The 25,740-nt window shown below is 41.0% G+C and overlaps 13 protein-coding genes across 13 annotated transcripts; 4 read left to right on the top strand and 9 right to left on the bottom strand.

Moving 5' to 3' along the window:
* Positions 1 to 46: 46 nt before the first annotated feature.
* Positions 47 to 607, bottom strand: MPP6 (Mpp6p; the record flags this gene model as incomplete). Its single annotated transcript, XM_033913065.1, has 1 exon — positions 47 to 607. The coding sequence occupies one exon, from the start codon at positions 605 to 607 to the stop codon at positions 47 to 49; it is 561 nt and encodes a 186-aa protein (XP_033768956.1).
* Positions 608 to 892: 285 nt separating this feature from the next.
* SNF12 (Snf12p) lies at positions 893 to 2,593 on the bottom strand (the record flags this gene model as incomplete). Its single annotated transcript, XM_033913064.1, has 1 exon — positions 893 to 2,593. The coding sequence occupies one exon, from the start codon at positions 2,591 to 2,593 to the stop codon at positions 893 to 895; it is 1,701 nt and encodes a 566-aa protein (XP_033768955.1).
* Positions 2,594 to 2,809: 216 nt separating this feature from the next.
* Positions 2,810 to 3,229, top strand: MRPL50 (mitochondrial 54S ribosomal protein bL9m MRPL50; the record flags this gene model as incomplete). The annotated part of the gene is made up of 1 exon (XM_033913063.1): positions 2,810 to 3,229. The coding sequence occupies one exon, from the start codon at positions 2,810 to 2,812 to the stop codon at positions 3,227 to 3,229; it is 420 nt and encodes a 139-aa protein (XP_033768954.1).
* Positions 3,230 to 3,431: 202 nt separating this feature from the next.
* SPAR_N03230 (uncharacterized protein) lies at positions 3,432 to 4,646 on the bottom strand (the record flags this gene model as incomplete). Its single annotated transcript, XM_033913062.1, has 1 exon — positions 3,432 to 4,646. One exon carries the CDS (start codon positions 4,644 to 4,646, stop codon positions 3,432 to 3,434), a length of 1,215 nt encoding a protein of 404 aa, XP_033768953.1.
* A 274-nt stretch (positions 4,647 to 4,920) lies between these two features.
* ATP23 (putative metalloprotease) lies at positions 4,921 to 5,604 on the top strand (the record flags this gene model as incomplete). Its single annotated transcript, XM_033913061.1, has 1 exon — positions 4,921 to 5,604. The coding sequence occupies one exon, from the start codon at positions 4,921 to 4,923 to the stop codon at positions 5,602 to 5,604; it is 684 nt and encodes a 227-aa protein (XP_033768952.1).
* A 147-nt stretch (positions 5,605 to 5,751) lies between these two features.
* ARE2 (sterol acyltransferase) lies at positions 5,752 to 7,683 on the bottom strand (the record flags this gene model as incomplete). The annotated part of the gene is made up of 1 exon (XM_033913060.1): positions 5,752 to 7,683. One exon carries the CDS (start codon positions 7,681 to 7,683, stop codon positions 5,752 to 5,754), a length of 1,932 nt encoding a protein of 643 aa, XP_033768951.1.
* Positions 7,684 to 8,082: 399 nt separating this feature from the next.
* On the bottom strand, positions 8,083 to 8,757 carry RCF2 (Rcf2p; the record flags this gene model as incomplete). Its single annotated transcript, XM_033913059.1, has 1 exon — positions 8,083 to 8,757. One exon carries the CDS (start codon positions 8,755 to 8,757, stop codon positions 8,083 to 8,085), a length of 675 nt encoding a protein of 224 aa, XP_033768950.1.
* Positions 8,758 to 9,434: 677 nt separating this feature from the next.
* Positions 9,435 to 10,103, bottom strand: TIM23 (protein transporter TIM23; the record flags this gene model as incomplete). Its single annotated transcript, XM_033913058.1, has 1 exon — positions 9,435 to 10,103. The coding sequence occupies one exon, from the start codon at positions 10,101 to 10,103 to the stop codon at positions 9,435 to 9,437; it is 669 nt and encodes a 222-aa protein (XP_033768949.1).
* A 1,503-nt stretch (positions 10,104 to 11,606) lies between these two features.
* On the top strand, positions 11,607 to 18,308 carry ACC1 (acetyl-CoA carboxylase ACC1; the record flags this gene model as incomplete). The annotated part of the gene is made up of 1 exon (XM_033913057.1): positions 11,607 to 18,308. The coding sequence occupies one exon, from the start codon at positions 11,607 to 11,609 to the stop codon at positions 18,306 to 18,308; it is 6,702 nt and encodes a 2,233-aa protein (XP_033768948.1).
* Positions 18,309 to 18,453: 145 nt separating this feature from the next.
* On the bottom strand, positions 18,454 to 19,608 carry SMM1 (tRNA-dihydrouridine(20) synthase (NAD(+)); the record flags this gene model as incomplete). Its single annotated transcript, XM_033913056.1, has 1 exon — positions 18,454 to 19,608. One exon carries the CDS (start codon positions 19,606 to 19,608, stop codon positions 18,454 to 18,456), a length of 1,155 nt encoding a protein of 384 aa, XP_033768947.1.
* Positions 19,609 to 19,917: 309 nt separating this feature from the next.
* On the bottom strand, positions 19,918 to 20,550 carry SPAR_N03160 (uncharacterized protein; the record flags this gene model as incomplete). Its single annotated transcript, XM_033913055.1, has 1 exon — positions 19,918 to 20,550. One exon carries the CDS (start codon positions 20,548 to 20,550, stop codon positions 19,918 to 19,920), a length of 633 nt encoding a protein of 210 aa, XP_033768946.1.
* Positions 20,551 to 21,298: 748 nt separating this feature from the next.
* PHO91 (Pho91p) lies at positions 21,299 to 23,983 on the top strand (the record flags this gene model as incomplete). The annotated part of the gene is made up of 1 exon (XM_033913054.1): positions 21,299 to 23,983. One exon carries the CDS (start codon positions 21,299 to 21,301, stop codon positions 23,981 to 23,983), a length of 2,685 nt encoding a protein of 894 aa, XP_033768945.1.
* A 90-nt stretch (positions 23,984 to 24,073) lies between these two features.
* Positions 24,074 to 25,579, bottom strand: URK1 (uridine kinase URK1; the record flags this gene model as incomplete). Its single annotated transcript, XM_033913053.1, has 1 exon — positions 24,074 to 25,579. One exon carries the CDS (start codon positions 25,577 to 25,579, stop codon positions 24,074 to 24,076), a length of 1,506 nt encoding a protein of 501 aa, XP_033768944.1.
* Positions 25,580 to 25,740: the final 161 nt, after the last annotated feature.

Below are 25,740 nucleotides of genomic sequence, written 5' to 3'. Positions count from 1 at the left end.
TCATTATTATATACGAATACGTACTTCTACAGGTGCATTGTCTGCGCTACTGTTTTGAATTTCCATTTTTATTTTTAGTATTATGGGTGGTCTTTTTCTTTTTGATGCTATCCTTGAATAATTTATCCAGGTCGTATTCATCCTCTCCTTCTTCTTGGCTTCCTGTAAACTCCTTATCCTTAGCATCGCTTTTCCCTTCCTCATTTTGTTCGCTTTCCTCAAGCTTTCTCTTCCTGGAACCAATATCATTAGGATTATCACCAAAAACTTTTCTTCCATTCATTACGCCCTCAGGTTTTCGCAGCTCGCTGTAACCAACGTTGGAAATTATGAGATGGGGTCGTTTCTTATACACTACTTTTCTCATTTTCTTCTTCTGCTTTCCTGAGATTTTTTTCACGTCATCATTGTAGCTATTGAGGTCCCACGCTGAGTTATCTCGACCAAACAGTTTCTCTCTTTGCTCATTAGATTCCACATCTGAATTGATAATGGATGGCGTATTGGAGTTGGAACTTTCTTCGTCGTCTGTCTTACCAAATTTCATAAACTTCATATTCATGACTCTACTGGAGAGTTTGCCAGTGACACCATTGTTAGTACTCATTTGTTGTCTTTCCCTTAGTCCTTTGGCTGTTTATTGTATATATAAATGGCCCTCATCTCTACCGTTTTTCATATGAGATTTTTAGTAGAAAATTTTCAGCGCCTTATTTAGAAAAGAGACAGACTCAGACAGCCACCATTATTTCAAGATGCTGTAAACACATCAGCATTGTCTCTTTGTTCTTAATGGTTATAGATATGGTGATCTTTCTTTTACTACTGAGACTTTATATACAAAGAAAAAAAATACAAATCTTGAATTCACTGTGTATCAACATAAATAAGCCTACATTCGTCCATTTGATAATATAACTTCTATATTTTCGCGCAACATGGCTTCATTCTCCTTGTAAAAGTTAGCTCGCCTTACCATATCTTCATTATAACCTTCATCTCCCGACAAGACTTTCAAAGCATTCGAAGTGGAAGCAATGCATTCGTTTAACGCTTTAACTGGGTCCTCACTGATTTTCTTGAAGAAACGGTATCGTTTGTTGCTCTCATGTAGATTTGACAGGATGGACGTTATTTCTTTGTCCTGTAAAGCTACCTTGGTTTTGATATGTTCCAAGTCCTTAACGTTTTCATTCAATTCAGCAGCGCCAATTTGGCTTTCTCTTTGGGCATTATTCAATTTTAGAGCGTCGACATCGGGCACTTCAATATCGAGAACTAACTCACCGTAAGTGGAAGCTTTATCAACGCGTACTGTGTAGTCGATCTCAATTGGTTGTAATGAGAGTAAATGTGTATTATTAATCAGAGACAATAAATCTGTTAATTTTATTGTATCTGGCGAAGACTCTTTAAGCCTGCCAGGTAATAAGGTTATGAGCTGAGAGTTTAACTTTACAATGGGAACTGGATTAGAGATTGTATCGAGTATTTTATTAGTGCCAGTGTTGCTATTGTGACTATTTCTATTGCCCATCAAATTTTCGAATGCAGACTCATCGTTGGTGAGCAATTCATTTAACTGGATGTATTTGTATATGGAGAATATCGCGTCATGTGATGTTCCACTCTTCAATCCTATTATAGCGGTTAGTGCTGAAGAATAGCTCATAAACTGCTCTTCCGGGGATGACTTTCGCAGTATGCTTATAGTGCATTCTACGTTTTCAGATCCTGCTCTCTTAATATCAAGTCCATCGAAATCTACAGGATTATTTGGGTCATACTGCCATTTTACTGGTTCTAGTTTTGGTGTTGTGGAACTCATATCTTTTTTAACAGTTTCCTTCGCCAACATGTCACTATTCTGTACTCTGTTGCTCGTAGTAGAACCGTCCCCATTCGGCAGAGAAAACTGCAAAGGCAAGTTTAAGTTCAATTTCTTTTCACCAGGTATTTCGATGGCGTTTTCCTCAGGAGCTGTATCAACCCTGGTAGATAGCATATTATCGGTTTCCTTATTTTTAAAGTCCACCACTATGGATTCTATGAATGAGCTAAACTTCTCTCTTGCTGGATCATTGGCTTGTACGCCGTCCAACAATCGGCCTTCGATTCTCATTGTCCAAGTAGCATTCTCCAGGGCCATAAGGTCAGGCTCATTATTCGTGTCCATTTGCCAAGGTTGGTTTTCACTGACATTTGAAATGAAGATTCGAAGGTATTTTACACTTGGAGAGTCCAAATGAGGATAAAGAAACTCTTGAGATTGTTTTGACTTGTCCCATTGCGCTACCATTCGCTTCATATGTAAGTTTCGCAGATGAATAAAATGATCTAATCTTTTCTCGGAATCCATCAGTTGTTGGAAGGAATACAACTCGGGAATCAATTCGGCTAGATGGTCAGGAATTACCATATCTGATGGATGGAAATGAGCCACTGCTGGGGTAACTTGAGAAGCATTATTGGATTTATCTTGGTTTACCGGATCCTTTTTCTTCGCATGGAAGAAATTTTTAGTATCAGGTGTGGCTCCTTTTGAACTCTTTCTAGAACCCTTCGTGTTACTGGGCTTTATTACTTTGGACATGTTCAATCCGTTAGCTCTCCGTTCCGACAGCTCTGAACTTGTCGTATTTTGTTTTTGGTTTAATATATCCACGTTATTCTTTTTTTTTGTTTATTATGGTAAGTTTTTAGTTCATTTGTTCATTCCGATGAAAAACTAAAACTCAAAGGGTAGTTAAGTTATACCATAGAGAATATAAAAAGCTAGTACATAATAAGAGACACCGGTCAACCAAAGATGTTCCGTTCCACCCAAGTGTGCCTGAGCGCTTTAACGAAGAGAACCCACAGGGTGAAGGTCCAGGTACTGAAGGATTTCCCGCGATTTCAATTATACAAAGGACAAGTTGCAAATGTTAAACCATCTTTAATGAGAAACTATTTACATAATTTCAATGGTGCAAAGTACATACTCAGTGACGAACACGACATTAATACGGAACTATTAAAACAGTATCAAGCACGTGAGTTGAAGTTAGAGGAAGACCGTCAACAGCTCTCTAAACGCCAAGAAATGGAAACTCAAAGAAATATTGAGCTGCAGAGGCAATCTGTTTTTGGCCACGAGAAGGAAGAGAGGCCAAAAGAGCAAAAGAAAGGTTTATTGGATTCTGAGATTACTATCGAAGAGGTTAAGATCCCCGGTCTTGACATTTGATTGGCAAAATGGTGTATATTCAGATAGCCCAAATCTTGTATATAGGCAACATCATAAATAATGATATGAAGTTAATTCAAAACACCACATACCAAGGTATATATTTACTATTTAAATGTATGGATACATGGAAAGCCTTCGTATACAAAAAACCAAAGAGATTTGAAAAAAATAAGGAGGAAGAAAGAACAAAATGCAGTTCTTATTGAATCCTTGTTCTTTGCTTGTTTCTGAGGCGTCTTTCTCTCTTTTCTTTCATCTTTTGATCTACCTTCTCTTGTTCACCAGAGGCCTTCAATTGACGTCTCTTGGCCTTTTCCAATTCTAATTTCTTTTCCTTCGCCAATTCCAATTCGGTCTCTTTCATGAACTTTTTGATCTTGTTCAACTCTTGCTGGCGCAAGTTGGTAGTCCTCTTCAAGATGTCATTGGTGATGAATAAGTTTGGAGACTTTTGGACTAAATCTTGGGTACACCCATCGTAGATTTCTACGACTAAGGCAATAATTTGGTTTAACAACTTCAATTCATTCTCGTTTTGAGGAACAGCGCAACGAATGATAGCTTTTGGCTCAATTGAAGATTCCCATTCTTTGTCATCACGTGGTGCGTCGACAGGTAAGTCAGTGAAACTAATATATTTCAAAAGATTACCAGCTTGGGACAAAATCTCATAGGGTTTAGAGTAATGAAACATGAACCCAGATAATTGGTTGACGTCGGACATGTAGACGAAATTATTTGGCAATTTATCGTTTTCACTAGTGTGGGCAATAGATAGAAAATAATTTTCAGTTCTAGCTTGATTCATGAATTCTTTGTTGACAATAGAAGTAACAAATCTGAATTTGGTCAAAACTTCTTGCGCATTCTTGTTGGGATGAGCAGACTCACCAGCAACAAAAATACCATTTGGTTTGATAACGATCTCCATAAATTCCTCCAATTGCTTACTTTTCAAGCTTGTGAAAAAAAATCCAAGCAGGTATTCTAGACACATAGAAAAAGGGTTGCTACGAGCTACCAAATGAAGGTTCAAGTTGATGCTCTCAATAGCGGATCTACCAGTAGCAAAAGAAGAGAACCATGTATTTTGGTGTTCGACGGTAAAAATTTTGGAATCATTGATATTGAAGCCTACACGAGAAAACTTTAAGTCGTTGGCCAAAAATGAATGCAAAGATTGGAAGATTTGGTTTCCGCGCTTCAAATTAACAGAGTTACCGAATTTGTAGAAAGCGAACACCAAGAATAACATACCTAGAGCGCACAACTCAAAAGTCCAGTTATAAAATTTGACTCTTTGCCAAATAGTCATGGCCTTCTGTTCGTCATATGATAATGCTTGGTAGGGCGCATTGAGTGAATTGACACGCTCTAAAAAGCCCACGAGTGGGCCAAATATTGAACTAGACATGTCGGATGAAATGAAAAAGGGTTCTGCTAATCTAATATATTTATTTACAACAGTATTGTACTCATCTGAGTAATAATATTTATGTTACCAGACTTTCTTTCTAGTAGTTTTCACTTTTTCACTTTTCGGCGCGTTTTGATAAATATCATGTACGACGATGTGGACCAAATAAGAGAAATAAGAGTTTTAACATCAAAAAGAATAGAAGATGACGACATATTTTAAACAGGGGAAACCAAAGAAGAGCCGAGAAGGACCAATTATTTTGCACAATATGGGTACCAGTGGGAATAATGCTGGGTTTGACTGGTGGAGACGAACCATGCAGTACAAGACTGGTATAGGCTTGACGCCGGAGGAGAAAACTCGATACGAAGAAGACTCTAAAGCTCGAGCACTGAAAAAAGAATGTCTGAAGTGTTATGAGCATCGAGATTGGATGCTTAAATACTCTCCTACTGTTCGTTTTATGGTACAGGCCATCAGGAAACTGAATAAGGGTAGCGATAGTAAATTCGACGATTCGAAGATCATTTGCGATTACTGCCCTGATTGGAAGGGTGGTGGCTTTCATCCTGAGTTGGGAATCCTGTTATGTCAGAACAGATTACGTGATAAATGGCATCTAGAAGATACACTGTCGCATGAATTAATTCATTATTTCGATGATTTAAAATGGCAAGTAGATTGGTTAAATCTGAAACATCATGCATGTTCGGAAATCAGGGCCTCCTCATTAAGTGGGGAATGTAGGTTTTGGGAAGAGTTTAAGAGGAGAGGGTTTCGCACAGGATTCCATGTGGCAAGAGGTCACCAAGATTGTGTGAGAAGGAGGGCTGTAATTAGTGTTTCAGGGAATCCCAACTGTAAAAGCAAGGAACATGCAGCAAAAATAGTGGATGAAGTTTGGGACAGTTGCTTCGCTGATACAAGGCCGTTTGATGAGATTTACAGATGAACGATATAATAAATGACAATATTCTATAATAGAAAATATATAGAGACACTTGTAAATAACTAAAAAAAAAAAAAAAAAGAAAAAAAAGGGAAAAAAATGTTTACTACAAAGATTTAAAAGTTGTATGGAGAATAGTTGCAAGATGCCTTAAAATGTCAAGTACAACGTACACATGACACTTGGTCCCATGCAGATACCAAGCCAGAAAATAACATTTCCGATTATGGTTCTGTTTCTCATGAATTTAGTGTTTGTTAAAGCTACCAGTGGCACTTGCAGCATTTGGAAGAAGAACAAGTAGAACCTCAGTTTCTTGAAGATAACGTACATGGCCAATTCATGGACGACAGAACTTAGGAAAAAGGTCATCAAAGTTGCTTGACTCTTGTTCAACTTAAATGAACTCATTGAACTATGGTAAACATGTCTTAATAAAAACTTATGCACTGGGATGTTCCAAATTCTACTGAAGTCTGCCCAGCTAACACAATTCCACCAATCACCGTAGAAATATCTGTCGCCGAATCTTGTCAATTCTGCCACACAGTTTAAAATGGCATCCCAAATCAAATAGAAATCCAAGATGTACATCACGATAAATCCTGGAACGATATCGACCAGCAATCCAGCCCATTTCAACAATCTATCCAATATGCCAGTCCATTCAGAATTGCGCACAGCTAATGCCCTCATTGCAACAGGATACATCAAGATTTGAGCATCTATCATCATTAAGAAAATGGTACCAAAGATGGCGCAGATTTTTTCCAACACATAGCTCCATCTGATTTCTTTAGTTCTTGGATATTCAATTTGGTAGATCAAGGTGGGGAACATGGTGAACCAAAAAAAGTTTCTTGCACTGATATTGTTAGGAAATTTTTGCGTCTGGTCGTTTAGAGACTGAGAGCTTAATTCAAAACTACAGAATTCGCAGCTTTTCTCAAGAGCACCAATAACCTCAGGATCATTTATAGAGTCTTTGTATTTGGCAAGAGCGCTTTTAGAAAATTGTAGTTCCTCTTTTATACCCCATAGATAGCCGTTGTAAAAGGCGAAAGAATGCATTTTCATCAATAAAACCAAAGAATGCAAGAAAAGGAAGATCTTTGATAGCCAGTGAAGTTTTAGGATGTTTTCTGTCAAATACATGTAGAAGATAACAAACAAAAACTCGTAAACTGAGGTGAAAATCCAGCCGGTAGAACCCCATTTCAGGACCCCCCACTTGCATAAGTATTGTATTCCAACAACGAAATAAGTACTCAAGTACATTAAAAGATCCACCGATGCTACAGTGAATAAATTTGTGGTCATGAATTTCAAGATCTCTGAATCTTTGAAACTACCATTGTGCTGGTAATAATAGTCTATTAAGGCCTTCACAGCACCAAATGCAATCGCCATCCAAAATGCCACGTACAACCCAGAGAAATTGGAGGAAAGTATGGTAGTCTCGACGGTGACAACTGTTTCTGTGGTGGCCGCAGTTGGGGCAGCAGTTGGGACGACGCCATCATTTTCCCCTACCGAGTTGGCAGCATCCGGAGAGGACTTCCGATGGTGTAAGTTTTTGCGCATGGCCACTAGCTCCTTTTCCCTTCTTCTGATCTCCTTTTCTAAAGTGGGTCCCACGAATTTGGTTTTAAAGGGCTCGTTAACAGACCCGTCCAATATACTTGGTCTGTGTTCAAATGACATATCATCAAAATAGGATATAAAGTTAGAGGACCCTTGCCTATACCGTGCCTTTTCCTTAGAGCTTAAAGTCTTCACATGGGTCTTGAACGTGTGATCGTCGGTTTCAATCACTTCTTGGGTTACAATCTCCGTGTTATCTTCGGTACCAGTTCCTGGGATGAATGCGACGTCTCCATTTGAAGCGACAACGCTGTGATTTTGTGTAATGATGTTTGTAGTTGCGTGTTCATCGGCGGATGAATCGCCAGTGGCGTCTAAGCCATATAATTCGCCCTCGTCGTCGACTGTTATGGATTGTCTTCTGCCGGCATCGACAGCGTTGAGCTTTTGGATGCGGAGAAACTGTTGGTTCTCCAGTAGATCCTTCTTCTTGTCCATGGTTGTGCTTGTATTGTTGCTTTTGCTAACGTAATGCGTCTGTATTTACTCCTTGCCTGGGTGGCAATACCAAAATTGATAGCGGCTATTTTCGTCCCCTCTTATAGATCCCGGGAAAAAAGAAGGCTTAACATCATTACAAAGAAAACTGTTGGAATTTTTTTTCCGGTTATTGCGCGAGAAGCCGTTAAATGTTAACTCCGCGGGGCCGACAAGAGCGATATAAAGTTTAGCATTTACGTGTATATGAAGTGAATAGGTTTCGTTCTAAGATTTTTCATTTTTTTATATTGATTTATATATATATTGGAATATACACATGTATTGGTAAGGGGAAAAGTTTATAAAAGATGAGGAAGGAGGCGAAAATAGAAATGGGACAGATGAACTGATAAAAGTTTATGACTTGAAGATCTTGGAATTTATTCTCTCTTCGTTAGAGACATAGCCGGTCCTTCTTCCCTCTTTCTCGAGTCTCTCCTCCTCTTCGGCGACCCTCAGAGCGTTTTCCCAACGGCGCATTTCGTTGACCTTTTGCTTGTTAGGATGCAACTTATTCTCGTACATGCTTAGACCAACGGAAGCCAGCAGCAGCCCGACGGTGATGAATTGAGCGTACATTCTTGCCTGCACGATCTTCTGGGCTTTGGTCATGATGGGGTCCTTATTCACAATTACCCAAGACCCATATAGCGATGCGGCCCATGCACCGGTGATGATCTTGTACTTGTTATTAGATAAACCTTCGACGAATTTGTCTTTCGTGCTTAAACTCTTCCATCTTCTGTGCTCATCTAAGGCATCTTCTGAGGAAGAACCGGATCCGTACATTGTAGCGTCGAAACTGTTCGAGGCTTCCTCTGCGCAAATGGCGGTCAAGACCGTGGGAGGAGTGATCCAAAGAGCGGTCTTTATGGACCATGTTAGAGTCGAAGGTTTAAACTTTGGGTACCTTCTTGGCAGAACCTTGAAAATTATAGCAGAGATGGCGAACCCAGCAAGGGCACCTTCGATACCACCTTTTAGCGTATGGGAACGATGAGCTTCGATTTCGTCTTGTGTTAAAATCTTCATTATGTGATGTTGGTGAGTATCGATGAGTATCGGTGCAGTTGTCAAGAGTTTTTCCAAGCTAAAGATGCAGCAAAGAGTGTTTATATAATGGCGACATTCTTTCCAGGTTAAACGACAAAAACAAAAGATGGTTAGGTTAAAAGGGAAATAAGAAAGTGCATTCTTTTCTTTTTTTTGGTATAGCTTCTCATTGTTTTGTTACCGGAAGCAAGGGTTACGGCCGAGACGGCGCAGTTTTTTGCGGGTTCTGTGCTGTTACTATCTCGGTCAGGCGTTTCTTGTTGGTGGACACATACTGTGAGGTGCAGGGAGGGCGCAGGGCTTTGTGCTGCTTTCAAGCAGGTCTTGCCGGGCGAATCGGTGGGCCGGGACGGCTCTGACAGTTTCGGGAAACACCCGAGAATGAGCGGTTTGTTTTACTTTAATTGGCTATTAAAAACAATAGCTTAGCAGTACAAAAGGCAAATAACATACAAGTAATTTTATATATGTACTTATCTACACATACATGCGCTCTTTCCCTTTTTTTTTTGAGTCTTTTCTCCGGGTTTCTACTTTCATTGGTTTGTTTTCTGCGTTACGTACTATTATTTTTCAAATGCTATATACAAGCGCCATCAGTGCATGGGGGAAAAGCGAAGGGAGAGAGAGAGAGAGAGGGTAGGTACTTGTGTTGCTCATTTTTCAAGTAGTCTTTTCTTAACACTACACCAGACGGCGCACGCAGCGGCCACCATTGCTGAGGAATAACCCATGGGTTTCAAGCCTTTAGAGGACTTGAACAAGGCGCCCGTGAGAGCCCCAGCGCCAATGGAACCCGCGGTGTCATGCTTGCCTCTTAATGCGTCGATTGTGGAATTGACAATATTGTAGCTCAACGCGAGAATCCCCGCGTTGTTACCTAAGAAGGGTCCTCTCTTGGTAATGTGATTCAGTACGGTGTTCAATTGCAATTTCCCAGGGCTGTTAGGCGGAATATTCTGCAGACCCTGCATCATCCCCGAAAACCCTCCGATACCAAGTCCCAGCAGGTAGACGGCACCGGTACCGTAACATAGGTCATCGGTCCATCCACGGGAAGGGATCAGACCTTGCGAGCCTTCCAATGAGGATAGCTGTTCTTCTTCCAGATCCAGGTATTCTACACCCTTATCTAGACCGGCCAAAGGATGCAGCCTAGCGGAGTCGACATGCATGCCGCCAGGACCTGATATTATGTTATTGATATTTGGCTCGAAACCTAGACTCTGCTTCAACGACAGTTCCTTAGGCTTGGACGTGTCTTGGCCGCCTGCGGCAGCATTCGCATCATTGGTGGGCGTCTTATCTCCAAAAAGCCACGACATGTTTGTGTATAATCTGTTAAACAAGTATATCTATATTTTCTTGGGGTTTTTGTTTCTATCTGCTATTGTTAACGTTATAACGTGTAGTATGTACAGGCAAAGAGAGTAGAAAAGGAAAGTGGTTTTTTTTTTTTTTTGCAATGGAGGGCAAGCGCAATAACTTATTATGTCTATTGACTAAAACGTAACAAATGTTTCCCTTTTGTTCTACGCAAAGGTTCCTTTCTCTCTTTCTGTCAGTATCTTTTTTTTTTCAGTATTTTTCTTTTTTTTTCCATGAATCGTCGATTTCCTTTTCTTTCTTCAGCGATTAAACCATGCCCATCTTAAAAAAGCCAGGTCGTACGCAGCGACATATTTAGACCGGGTAACCTAGGTCCTAGTTTAGCACGCTCAATATACACATAAAAGTATTATATATGTTGGGTTGAATTCGTACCTAGCATTGTTGCCCAAGGGCCACGTATATCATGGCACTTATACTTGGTGGGGAATCGCCCGTCAGGCCTGAACGCAACGAACCCGCGTATGCATCGACGTCACAGTGAGCTCAGGCCGCATCACGGCCGCTATGCCCTCCAGAGTCACCACGACTGCGACTACTATCACCCGTCAAGAAGAACAAAAACAAGAACGACAAACTCCGGGCACATCTCTCGGGCCTCAGTCGCTTTTGCCCCATTGCCTGTAGGTTGGCCCGATATGCGTTGACGTTATCCAAAGGGGAATGCTTCATCTTGTTGAACAACGCCCAACAATTTCCACTGCCCACCGAATCGTTGCGCCCGTTAAAATCTTCACATGGCCCGGCCGCGCGGGCGCTGTGCCAACAAGTCGCTGTTCCAAATTCAACCGCTCATTGCCACTCTTTCTACTGCTTGGTGAACTAGGCTATACGCTCAATCAGCGCCAAGATATATAAGAAGAACAGCACTCCCAGTCGTATTCCGGTACACTACAGCCTAGTGCAATCACTGTTACAATTGTTATCGGTTCTACAATTGTTCTGCTCTCTTCACTTTTCGTTTCCTTATTCTATTCTTTTTATCCCTTTCGTACAGTTTACCTGAAGATAAAAAAACAACAAAGCCAATTCCCTAATTTGCAATCGCTTTTGCATCTATATATATATATTTGTTGTACAATTTTTTATTCTCTGTGAGTGATCAGTGCATGTGTTTATAGAAGTTTATTCATTCTAGTATACGAACTTTTCCCTCTGCCCTTCCCTCCCGCTTCATCCTTATTTTTTGGATAATAAACAAGAGAACAATTTGAACTTGAATTGGAATTCAGATTCAGAGTAAGAGACAAGAAACTTCCTTTTTCTTTTCCACATATTATTTATTCGTGTATTTTTTTTTTAACGATACGATACGACACGATACGACACGATAATATACTATACTATACTAATAGAATAGTATAATAACCAGTTCGTCCTCTAGCTTAATTTTTTCCGCTCCCCGAAAAAGCGCAGAAAAATAGAAAAATCAAGTCACCATGAGCGAAGAAAGCTTATTCGAGTCGTCTCCACAGAAGATGGAGTACGAAATTACAAACTACTCAGAAAGACATACAGAACTCCCAGGCCATTTTATTGGTCTCAATACGGTAGATAAAGTAGAGGAGTCCCCGTTGAGGGACTTTGTTAAGAGCCACGGTGGTCACACGGTCATATCCAAGATCCTGATAGCAAATAACGGTATTGCTGCCGTTAAAGAAATTAGATCAGTTAGAAAATGGGCATACGAGACTTTCGGCGATGACAGAACCGTTCAATTCGTCGCCATGGCTACCCCAGAAGATCTGGAGGCCAACGCAGAATATATTCGTATGGCCGACCAATACATTGAAGTGCCAGGTGGTACTAATAACAACAACTACGCCAATGTAGACCTGATCGTAGATATCGCTGAAAGAGCAGACGTAGATGCCGTATGGGCAGGCTGGGGTCACGCCTCCGAGAATCCACTATTGCCCGAAAAATTGGCTCAGTCTAAGAGGAAAGTCATCTTTATTGGGCCCCCAGGTAACGCCATGAGGTCATTGGGTGACAAGATCTCCTCTACGATTGTCGCTCAAAGTGCTAAAGTTCCATGTATTCCATGGTCTGGTACCGGTGTGGACACAGTTCACGTGGACGAGAAAACCGGTCTGGTCTCTGTCGACGATGACATCTACCAAAAGGGTTGTTCTACCTCCCCTGAAGATGGTCTACAAAAGGCCAAGCGTATTGGTTTCCCCGTCATGATTAAGGCATCCGAAGGTGGTGGTGGTAAAGGTATCAGACAAGTTGAACGTGAAGAAGATTTCATCGCTTTATACCACCAGGCAGCAAACGAAATTCCAGGTTCCCCCATTTTCATCATGAAGTTGGCCGGCAGAGCCCGTCACTTGGAAGTTCAACTGCTGGCAGATCAGTACGGTACAAATATTTCCTTGTTCGGTAGAGATTGTTCCGTGCAAAGACGTCATCAAAAAATTATCGAAGAAGCTCCAGTGACAATTGCTAAGGCTGAAACATTTCACGAAATGGAAAAGGCTGCCGTTAGACTGGGGAAACTAGTCGGTTATGTCTCTGCTGGTACCGTGGAGTATCTATATTCTCATGATGATGGGAAATTTTACTTTTTAGAATTGAACCCAAGATTACAAGTCGAGCATCCAACAACGGAAATGGTCTCCGGTGTTAACTTACCTGCAGCCCAATTACAAATCGCTATGGGTATCCCTATGCATAGAATAAGTGACATTAGAACTCTATATGGTATGAATCCACATTCTGCCTCAGAAATCGATTTCGAATTCAAGACTCAAGATGCCACCAAGAAACAAAGAAGACCCATTCCAAAGGGTCATTGTACCGCTTGTCGTATCACATCAGAAGATCCAAATGATGGATTCAAGCCATCTGGTGGTACTTTGCATGAACTAAACTTCCGTTCTTCTTCCAACGTTTGGGGTTATTTCTCCGTGGGTAACAATGGTAATATTCATTCCTTTTCAGACTCTCAGTTCGGTCATATTTTTGCCTTTGGTGAAAATAGACAAGCATCCAGGAAGCACATGGTTGTTGCCCTAAAGGAATTGTCCATTAGAGGTGATTTCAGAACTACTGTGGAATACTTGATCAAGCTTTTGGAAACTGAAGATTTCGAGGATAATACTATCACCACCGGTTGGTTGGACGATTTGATTACTCATAAAATGACCGCTGAAAAGCCAGATCCAACTCTGGCTGTCATTTGCGGTGCCGCTACAAAGGCTTTCTTGGCCTCTGAAGAGGCCCGCCACAAGTATATCGAATCCCTACAAAAGGGTCAAGTTTTGTCCAAAGACCTGCTGCAAACCATGTTCCCTGTAGATTTCATTCATGAAGGTAAACGATACAAGTTCACCGTGGCTAAATCCGGTAATGACCGTTACACATTATTTATCAATGGTTCCAAATGTGATATCATACTACGTCAATTATCCGATGGTGGACTTTTGATTGCCATAGGAGGTAAATCTCACACCATCTATTGGAAAGAAGAAGTCGCTGCCACAAGATTATCCGTTGATTCCATGACCACTTTGTTGGAAGTTGAAAATGATCCAACCCAGTTGCGTACCCCATCTCCTGGTAAATTAGTTAAATTTTTGGTGGAAAATGGTGAACACATTATCAAGGGCCAGCCTTACGCAGAAATTGAAGTTATGAAAATGCAAATGCCTTTAGTTTCTCAAGAAAATGGTATTGTCCAGCTATTAAAGCAACCCGGTTCTACTATTGTTGCAGGTGATATCATGGCCATTTTGACTCTTGACGATCCATCCAAGGTCAAGCACGCTTTACCATTTGAAGGCATGTTACCAGATTTCGGTTCTCCGGTTATCGAGGGAACCAAACCTGCCTATAAATTCAAGTCATTAGTGTCTACTTTGGAAAATATCCTAAAGGGTTATGACAACCAAGTTATTATGAACGCTTCCTTACAACAATTGATTGAAGTTTTGAGGAATCCAAAGCTACCTTACTCAGAATGGAAACTACACGTCTCTGCCTTACATTCAAGATTGCCCGCTAAGCTGGATGAACAAATGGAAGAGTTAGTAGCACGTTCTTTGAGACGTGGTGCTGTTTTCCCAGCCAGACAGTTGAGTAAATTGATCGATATGGCTGTGAAGAACCCTGAATATAATCCCGACAAATTGTTGTATGCCGTTGTGGAACCATTAGCAGATATTGCCCATAAATACTCTAATGGGTTAGAAGCCCATGAACATTCTATTTTCGTTCACTTTTTAGAAGAATATTATGAAGTCGAAAAACTATTCAATGGTCCAAACGTTCGTGAGGAAAATATCATTTTGAAATTGCGTGATGAAAACTCAAAAGATTTAGATAAAGTTGCTCTAACTGTTTTGTCTCATTCAAAGGTTTCAGCCAAGAATAACTTGATACTGGCCATCTTGAAACATTACCAACCATTGTGCAAGCTATCTTCTAAAGTTTCTGCCATTTTCTCTACTCCTTTGCAACATATCGTTGAACTAGAATCTAAGGCTACCGCTAAGGTCGCTCTTCAAGCAAGGGAAATTTTGATTCAAGGCGCTTTACCATCCGTTAAGGAAAGGACTGAACAAATTGAACATATCCTAAAATCCTCTGTCGTTAAAGTTGCCTATGGTTCATCCAATCCAAAACGTTCTGAACCAGATCTGAATATCTTGAAGGACTTGATCGATTCTAATTACGTTGTGTTCGATGTCTTACTTCAATTCCTAACCCACCAAGACCCAGTTGTAACTGCTGCAGCTGCTCAAGTTTATATTCGTCGTGCTTATCGTGCTTACACCATAGGAGATATTAGAGTTCACGAAGGTGTCACAGTTCCAATCGTTGAATGGAAATTCCAATTGCCTTCAGCTGCGTTCTCCACCTTCCCAACTGTCAAATCTAAAATGGGTATGAATAGAGCTGTTTCTGTTTCAGATTTGTCTTACGTTGCAAACAGTCAATCATCTCCATTGAGAGAAGGTATTTTAATGGCTGTTGATCATTTAGACGATGTTGATGAAATTTTGTCACAAAGTTTGGAAGTCATTCCCCGTCACCAAGCTTCTTCTAACGGACCTGCTCCTGATCGTTCTGGTAGTTCCGCATCCTTAAGTAATGTCGCTAATGTTTGTGTTGCTTCTACAGAAGGTTTCGAATCCGAAGAGGAAATTTTGGTAAGGTTGAGAGAAATTTTGGATTTGAATAAGCAAGAATTAATCAATGCAGCCATTCGTCGTATCACATTCATGTTTGGTTTCAAAGATGGGTCTTATCCAAAGTATTATACTTTTAACGGTCCAAATTATAACGAAAATGAAACAATTCGTCACATTGAGCCAGCTTTGGCTTTCCAATTGGAATTGGGAAGATTATCCAACTTCAACATCAAACCAATTTTTACTGATAATAGAAACATTCATGTCTATGAAGCTGTTAGTAAGACTTCTCCATTGGATAAGAGATTCTTTACAAGAGGTATTATTAGAACAGGTCATATCCGTGATGACATTTCTATTCAAGAATATTTGACTTCCGAAGCTAACAGATTGATGAGTGATATATTGGATAACTTGGAAGTCACCGACACTTCAAATTCCGACTTGAATCATATCTTCATCAATTTCATTGCCGTGTTTGATATTTCTCCAGAAGATGTCGAAGCCGCCTTTGGTGGTTTCTTAGAAAGATTCGGTAAGAGGTTATTGAGATTGCGTGTTTCTTCTGCCGAAATTAGAATTATCATTAAAGATCCTCAAACGGGTGCGCCAGTGCCATTGCGTGCTTTGATCAATAACGTTTCCGGTTATGTCATCAAAACAGAAATGTACACTGAAGTCAAGAACGCAAAGGGTGAATGGGTATTCAAGTCTTTGGGTAAACCTGGTTCCATGCACTTAAGACCTATTGCTACTCCTTACGCTGTTAAGGAATGGTTACAACCAAAACGTTATAAGGCACACTTGATGGGTACCACATATGTTTATGACTTCCCAGAATTATTCCGTCAAGCATCGTCATCCCAATGGAAAAATTTCTCTTCAGATGTTAAGCTAACAGACGATTTCTTCATTTCCAATGAGTTGATCGAAGATGAAAATGGCGAATTGACTGAGGTGGAAAGAGAACCTGGTGCCAACGCCATTGGTATGGTTGCCTTTAAGATCACTGTAAAGACCCCTGAATATCCAAGAGGCCGTCAATTTGTTGTTGTTGCTAACGATATTACATTTAAGATCGGTTCCTTTGGTCCACAAGAAGACGAATTCTTCAATAAGGTCACTGAATATGCTAGAAAGCGTGGTATTCCAAGAATTTACCTGGCTGCAAACTCCGGTGCTAGAATTGGTATGGCTGAAGAAATTGTCCCCCTATTCCAAGTTGCATGGAATGATGCTTCCAATCCTGAAAAGGGTTTCCAATACTTATACTTAACAAGTGAAGGTATGGAAACCTTGAAGAAATTTGACAAAGAAAATTCTGTTCTTACTGAACGTACTGTTATAAATGGTGAAGAAAGATTTATCATCAAGACAATCATTGGTTCTGAAGATGGGTTAGGTGTCGAATGTTTACGTGGTTCTGGTTTAATTGCCGGCGCTACGTCAAGAGCTTACCATGATATCTTTACTATTACCTTGGTCACTTGTAGATCTGTCGGTATCGGTGCTTATTTGGTTCGTTTGGGTCAAAGAGCTATTCAGGTTGAAGGTCAACCAATCATTTTAACTGGTGCTCCAGCCATTAACAAAATGTTGGGTAGAGAAGTTTACACTTCGAACTTACAACTGGGTGGTACTCAAATCATGTATAACAATGGTGTCTCACATTTGACTGCTGTTGACGATTTAGCTGGTGTGGAGAAGATTGTCGAATGGATGTCTTATGTTCCAGCCAAGCGCAATATGCCAGTTCCAATCTTGGAAACAAAAGACACATGGGACAGACCAGTGGATTTCACTCCAACAACTGATGAAACTTACGATGTAAGATGGATGATTGAAGGTCGCGAGACTGAAAGTGGGTTTGAATATGGTTTGTTTGATAAAGGATCCTTCTTTGAAACCTTGTCAGGATGGGCTAAAGGTGTTGTTGTCGGTAGAGCCCGTCTTGGTGGTATACCACTGGGTGTTATCGGTGTTGAAACAAGAACTGTGGAGAACTTGATTCCTGCTGATCCAGCCAATCCAAACAGTGCTGAAACATTAATTCAGGAACCTGGTCAAGTTTGGCATCCAAACTCTGCCTTTAAAACCGCTCAAGCTATCAATGACTTTAACAATGGTGAACAATTGCCAATGATGATCTTGGCTAACTGGAGAGGTTTCTCTGGTGGTCAACGTGATATGTTCAACGAAGTCTTGAAGTACGGTTCATTTATTGTGGATGCATTGGTGGATTTCAAGCAACCAATTATCATCTATATCCCACCCACCGGTGAACTAAGAGGTGGTTCATGGGTTGTTGTTGATCCAACTATCAACGCTGATCAAATGGAAATGTATGCCGACGTAAACGCCAGAGCAGGTGTTTTGGAACCACAAGGTATGGTTGGTATCAAGTTCCGTAGGGAAAAATTGTTGGACACCATGAACAGATTGGATGATAAGTACAGAGAATTGAGGTCTCAATTGGCCAACAAGGGTTTGACTCCAGAATTACATCAGCAAATTTCCAAGCAATTGGCTGATCGTGAAAGAGAACTATTGCCGATTTACGGACAAATCAGTCTTCAATTTGCCGATTTGCACGATAGGTCGTCACGTATGGTGGCCAAGGGTGTTATCTCTAAGGAGCTGGAATGGACCGAGGCACGTCGTTTCTTCTTCTGGAGATTAAGAAGAAGACTGAACGAAGAATATTTGATTAAAAGGTTGAGTCATCAAGTGGGCGAAGCATCAAGGTTAGAAAAGATTGCGAGAATTAGATCGTGGTACCCAGCTTCAGTGGACCATGAAGATGATAGACAAGTCGCAACATGGATTGAAGAAAACTACAAGACCTTGGACGATAAACTAAAGGGTTTGAAATTAGAATCATTTGCTCAAGACTTAGCTAAAAAGATCAGAAGCGACCATGATAATGCTATTGATGGATTATCTGAAGTTATCAAGATGCTATCCACCGACGATAAAGAAAAATTGTTGAAAAATTTGAAATAAATTCTGTAAAGTAAAAAAAAAATAATGTTGATGTAATTTCATTTAGTTGCTAATATTAATTAGAAAATACATATATATATATATATATATATATATATATTATGCGCTTTTGTCTTTCAGAATCCGTTTTTTTTCTTAGAATATATTATATATCTGCAGGAAGTGGTACAACCTTTTGCTTTTTAGCGTCACCGCCCGCATGATCGGCCAGTTTCCTCTTTTGCTTGGCGATAGCGTTGGCGTTTTTTAAAGCTTTCTCTTGGGCTCTGCAGTTTTCCAAGTACTCTGAAGGATCTGTCTGGGCGCTTCCGTCATCTTTCAATTCCTTTAGCACGAAACTAACTTCTTCCGGGCTTTTGCAGCGGGCAAAGTACTGAAAGAAGACTGATTTTCCGGGGACAATTCTGCTCAACATATACTTTGTATTGCCAACGTGGTTGTCAAACTTGGTTGCCCATTGAATGAACTCGCGACAAGCAACGACCCAATGCAGGCTATCTTCTGAGGGCTTAGCGGTGTGGTCAAAAACGGTAGGGTCTCGTTCAGCACACTCTGCAATCATGCCACCAATATTGGCGTTTTTCCAATGGTTGGTTTGTAGGTCGTGAAAATGAGAGCGGTCGCGTATAGCGCCGTTCACAATTAACGATACGTTATTCGCCCGGCATATCTCGTAAATCTCCGCAATGTAATCCGTGATGGGCTGCTCTCTGTTTCTCATTTCTGTTTTCCTGCAGTGAACCGTGAGATTTGTGATGCCCGTGGCACAGAGACGTTTGACGAGTTGTAAAGTGTCTTGCTTAGTGTCCAAGAGTCTTATTTTCACGCTGATGGGTTTGCTGTAGGGGTTACCCACGTTCTTGACCAGTTCTTTCAAGATGAGACATAGTGTGTCTGGGGTGCGCAAGAGGGCAGAGCCCATGCCGGAGTGTATAGAGAAATGTTTGGGGCAGCCTGCATTGATATCTATCCCGCTGACGTCGTTGATCACTTTCAAAGCAGCCTGGGTGGCCAGAGCCGGGGATGCAGATCCGATCTGAAAAATTAACTTGGAGGATTCCAGTTTCGGATATGTTCTGAAAACGAGCGTTTCCGGCCTGGTCTGAACCTTTTGTGGCACGACGTAGTCAATCGTTTGCAGTGCAGTATTTTCTTTCCTAATGCACTGGATTAGCTTTTTATCGATGATTTCTGGGGACCAGACGAGATCTGCGCCGTGGGCCAGTGCCATCAGTCTCGTGGGTAGTTCGCCAGCTCTTACCATCGGAGCTAGGACCAGTTTCCCAGCATACGTAACCATGATATTTGTGTGGTGGTGCGTTATTTTGTTATTTTGTGTGGCTTGGATGGATGAAATGGCAAAAGTTTTTCAAGACAGTTTTCATTTTTCTTCGAGCGAAGCGATGAGCAAAAGCACAGGAAATGGAAAGCGGCAAAAAATGCATTATCGATTTTAGTAATGAATATATAAAACGACTGATATATATATATACATACATATACACGGCTACGTGTGGCACGGAGAACTGTATATGTATGTTTATGTACAGAAGGAGGATGGAAAATGCCGTGTGAAGATGGACAGATGGATGGATGGACATTTGGATGCTTATGGCTCTAGTCTTTTATATAATGGTTTGTCAAATTTGACGGCGACAGAGTTCCTTCTGTGGTGGTGTCTGTTGCAAGGGCAAGACGGGTCTGAGTGGCTGTTTGGATATGCAGGTGTTTGCGGCTCCCGTTGGTCACTGATGGGGAACATCATGCTGTGCTGGGCGCACGAGATGGACCTTTTCATCTCGGACGACGAGCGGTTATCGAAAGAAGGCAGCTGTGGTTCACTGGCCCTTCTTTGAAAGTTTTTGTGATGCGCGCACTGGTGGAAGTCGCTTGCTGGTAACACAGAGTTGCGCCTAGAAGAGGGCAGCGCCGGTGGCGAGGTTGGATCAGAAGTCAAGCACGAGGCGGCAGTGTAGTTGTTCTTAAATAATGAGGGCGGCGTAGGGTCTGCCACAACGGGCGCGGAAACGTTAAGTACGGTCTCAATGATTTCGTTGTCAGTTGATAAAGCGGGTGGTAAGCCGGCGGAGCTGCCTCTGGGAGAGCTAGTGTTGGAGGTAGCAGATGAGCAGCAGCTGCTGCTGCTGCTCCTGCTTCTGTCCGTGGTCGACTTGTAGTGGAAGGTGATGTGAGCGGAAACGGGGATGTTTACGGCACAAGGCTTGATATCTGTGGAGGTCATGGCACGTTTAGTTTTAGTTTTCGGGAAATATCTGAAATTTATAGATCATTCATTTGTGCTTCGAATGTATACGTATACACATATAAACCAACATACATACATACATACATATATACATATATATATGTATGTATTTGTGTGCTCGTATGTGTGCACTTTTGCACTGAACAGATTCGAGAAAGCCAAAAAAAGCTTAATTGGCCAAAAAAAGAAATCACAACGGCACCGAGGGGTCGGAACCTTCTGTTTCTGCGAAGGCCCTTTGTTCTTTTGCTTCTGATCCCAAATGAGGGGCGGCGAGAGGTAAGGGGTAGAGGGGCTGGAACTCTCTCCGTCGTTTTGAGCGAGGTGTCCAGGTGGGTCTATCCACTTGATGTCACTCCGGCGTGGGGAAGAGGGCGGGTGATGTCAGAAGACGGTTTTTGTTGGAGGAGGTCAACATTTATTACCCTACCTTGAATTCTATTTTGACAGTAGGGTAACATTTTCAAGAAATTGAGTAAAGTTAAAAGGTTACCCAGAATTCCCTTTTTTTTTGGCATCCACGTGATGGCCTTTGATCAGGACTAATTTTAAATCTTTGAAAAAAAAAATAAAACAAAAAAAGAGTATATCTTGCATGCAAGAAAATTGATAAGTAAGTAGGAAAAATGCCGCTCAAAATCTTGGTAAAAATAACTTTTTTCTTTTTTTACTTAATTAAATAAAAAGAAAACTTTAAAGAAGACACGCTGACTTCCAGGGTGAAATGAAGTTCTCGCATTCCTTACAGTTCAATTCTGTACCGGAATGGTCTACCAAGTATCTGGCGTATTCGCAGTTGAAAAAACTAATCTATTCTTTGCAAAAGGATAAGCTTTACAGTAACAATAAGCGCCATGTTGTGGAGCCAGGCGACACCGATGATGAAAATCTGCCGCTATTGGCAGATGCGTCTCCAGATGACCAATTCTACATTTCCAAATTTGTTGCTGCCTTAAATCAAGAATTGAAAAAAATCGATAAATTCTATATATCTCAAGAAACAGGTCTTATCGCTAACTACAACGAATTGAAGGACGATGTCATGGAACTGGAAAACACCAACAAGGCCACCCAATTGTTCAACCAGCAGCAACAGCATCAATCGCAAAGTGTTGCAAGAAACAGGAAGTCTAAGTCACAACAACGCCAAAGAAGGTTTAGTAGTGTCTCCTCTACGGACTCCAACCCCTCTTTGACGGACATGTCCATCGACTCTGCACCCGTCATCCATACGCAGGTCTCGAACGCGACTAATAACGGGAACTCAATACAAAACCTGGCCTCTACTTCAATGTCGCTTTCTAACTCTAACCCGGTCTATCTTTCTCCTTTCACCCAGCATAGGCTGTCTTTGAAAAAAAGATTGATATCGATCTATACCCAGTTATCCGAGTTGAAGGACTTTATTGAGTTGAACCAAACCGGGTTCTCCAAGATTTGCAAGAAATTTGACAAGTCCTTGAACACGAACTTGAAGCAGAACTACTTGAACTATATTAAATTCCATTCGCATGTCTTTAATCCTGCTACAATAAATAGGATTCAGCATCACATTACCGAGACCATTCTCACTTATGCCAGCTTGAACAAGGGCACGCGCCGATTATCCAACACGTTTAACTTGGACGCTGACCGGATCAACAATGATGAAAACGGCGGTGGTAACGAAGAAGATGAAGATGGTAACAGGCAAGAAGTCCTCGATTTCCAGGATGCCGAACGTGAATTGTCCTCTCATTTGAGAGATCATGTCGTTTGGGAAAGAAACACTGTTTGGAAGGATATGATGAATTTAGAAAGAAAGTACCAATCTGCCAAGACCGACAACAAGAAATTTTCGAAGTTAAGTTCCAGTCAATTGCGCCCCAGTGCCAATATTACCGAATCCATGGCAATGTCAAGTGGCGGTGCCGGTATCATTGCTCCATCGACGGACTCTATAACTTTCCATGAACTCATGCATTTGCCGCCCAAGCAATGGTTAAAATTCATTATAAGCCAAACTTCGTTTTTAAAATTTGTATTAATCACCTCGTGCTTCATCGCATTATTAACTTTTAATTTGACCCCGTTCACCAAAGATTCTCTACAGAAAAACTGTTTCGCCATCTTAATATATGCATCTTTATTGTGGGCCACTGAAACAATCCCCCTTTTCGTGACCTCTCTAATGATTCCTCTGCTCATTGTGGTGTTCCCCGTTATCAAGGACCCGGCCACCTCCCAACCGATGTCTCCCCGCGATTCTTCTCAGTTCATCTTATCGACAATGTGGTCGAGTGTCATCATGCTTTTGTTAGGTGGGTTTACTTTAGCAGCTGCTCTTTCCAAATACAACATTGCCAAAGTCCTTTCTACGCACATTTTGGCTTCCGCCGGTACAAACCCGCATTTTATTCTTCTAACAAATATGTTTGTAGCGCTCTTTGTCTCCATGTGGGTTTCTAATGTCGCTGCTCCCGTCCTTTGCTATTCAATCGTTCAACCCTTGCTCAGAACACTACCAAGAAACTGTTCCTATGCCAAGGCTCTAATTCTGGGTATCGCTCTTGCCTCCAATATCGGTGGTATGTCTTCTCCCATCGCTTCTCCTCAGAATATTTTTTCTATTGGTATAATGGACCCTTCGCCATCTTGGGCCGAATGGTTTATGATTGCGCTACCTGTGTGCTTCATTTGTATCATGACAATTTGGGTACTATTGATTATAACCTTCCCCCCTGAGCCAAATGTGAAAATTTTGCAACTGCATCCATCCCGTGACCCATTTACTCTGAAGCAATGGTTTGTCACTTTAGTTTGCATTATAACAATTATTCTTTGGTGTCTTTCTAACCAAATTTCCGGTATCTTTGGTGAAATGGGCATTATATCTATTATACCCATTGTGGTCTTCTTTGGTACTGGTCTCCTAACCTCGGATGATTTTAATAATTTCATGTGGACCATCGTTGTTTTGGCCATGGGAGGTACCACTCTAGGTAAAGCGGTAAGCTCATCCGGTTTATTGTCCACAATGGCACAGCTAATTAAGGCACAAGTTGAGCATGAACCGATCTTTATCATTGTGTTGATCTTCGGCCTCGTGATTCTCGTAATGGCCACTTTTGTCTCTCATACTGTTGCAGCAATGATCATCGTCCCGTTAATGAGTGAAATCGGTTCCAATTTACCTTCAGGTGATCATTCCAGACTACTGATCGTTATAGCCGCCCTATTATGCTCCAGTGCTATGGGTCTTCCGACTTCTGGTTTCCCCAACGTGACTGCTATTTCAATGATCGATGAAGTCGGTGATAGGTACTTGACCGTGGGCACATTCATTACGAGAGGTGTACCGGCCAGTTTGTTAAGTTACGCCGCCATTGTCACTGTGGGATATGGTATATTGAAAGTGATGGGGTTCTAGAATGATTCACAGAAAAAATAAAAAGTTACTAATATAGTATGTATATGTGCACTATTATTTAATTTTACTTTATATTGCCCCTAATTATTCTTAATCACACCCAAAATACTTTGAATCAAGAAATCTGGTCAATGCCCATTTATATTGATGATTCTGTAATTTTTCTCTGGCGATGATCATAGCAGCAAAAATGCTGATTTTATTATCAAATGCGTTTAATATACGTCGAATACCAACTTCAGTGGCCAAATAAACCACCACGCTGATCTTTTCTAAATCAATACCATGATCTAAAAGCACCTGGATGGCCATTATCATGGCGGCACCACTTATTATTTGACCTTCCATTAAGAAAACCCTGCCGAAGTTTTCTATATTTGGGGGTAAGAATTCGCAATGCAGTTGTGGTTCCCCAGTCTGTGAATCGGATTGAATCAACAATTTACCAATTGTGATATTAGGAATGGTCTTCCTTAAAGACTTCATGAAACAATCCCCAGATCGTATAATATTAACAGCGGTAACTTGATCAAACTGACAGGAAATAACGTTTTTCATGGTGTGCTCACTAGGAGTTGTGATATCTGTATGTGCTACAGGAATGTCGTCAAGGGCCCATGATAACAAAATTGTTGCTAATCTGTCGAAGTAGAAAACAAAGTCTGCGCAATTTAAATTCTTGTTCAGAAGCATAGTATGTAACGAAAGAACTTGGTTAGTGGGTGGCAATTCATGGATCATGTTGCGATTAAGCACATCTTGTGGGGGAGAAGAGCCTAATTTTATTAGTTCCCTTAAATGCTCATCTGATTTTAGTTCTAGTTTTGACTTGATATGATTAATGATTAAATTCACCGCTGTGCCGTTATCACTCATGGATGGGATGATGGCATCTGCATCTTTCATTGTTGGTTTCACAAACTTTACAGCATTAGGTTTCACAAATTTCTCCCACTGTTGAATACAACCATCTAAATCCCTCCCTCTAGAAACTATATCTCTGGATAATCTTCTTGCTAAGCAGACATCTAAATCAGCGTCAACATAAATTTTCAAATCCATCAAATCCAGCAATCGACGATCGTAAAGGGCGTAGATTCCTTCAATCACCACCACACTGGCCCCGTAAATCACTATGTTTTTATCTGGAACTCTATTGTGGTGAACAAAGCTATAGACTGGGATATTTGTCCTTTTACCTTCCTTTAAGTTTAAAATACACCTATATGCCAAATCTAAGTTTATGGCATTTGGCTCATCGAAATCGTACTCGTTTTTAAAGGCTCGAGCTCTGTCCTCTGGGCCTAATGGATTGTAAAAGTTATCCAGAGATACTAATACCGTCCAGGGAACATTGATTGATGACACAATCTTGGCAGCAACACTTGTCTTGCCTGAACCTGACGCACCACCTATACCAATTATATATGGAGTTGTCCATGGTGGAATATACCGAGAGCTTTTGCCCTTCGTCTTTTTGACATCTACTTCACCATTCATGACAGCGTTAGCTTTCAATGTGTCTCTTGTTTCATCGTCTAGAATCGAAATAAATGATGAGGATCGTTCTTTGGAAGGAGCTATACGGTGAGACATAACAAATGGATGGTATCCAAATTCAACTTAAAGGTATAAAGTTTATTTAAGAGGCTGCATATAAATAGCAAATAAGACGTTAGACAAGGTCTACAGCCTCACGTAAAAAAAAATCACATCTCTTATCTTATCGACCTAAATTTTCAGTTTTCTTTTTTTCA

The sequence above is a fragment of the Saccharomyces paradoxus genome, chromosome XIV, assembly GCF_002079055.1.
Source record: "Saccharomyces paradoxus chromosome XIV, complete sequence".
NCBI lineage: Eukaryota > Fungi > Ascomycota > Saccharomycetes > Saccharomycetales > Saccharomycetaceae > Saccharomyces > Saccharomyces paradoxus.
This window is presented reverse-complemented; position numbering and strand designations above follow the sequence as displayed.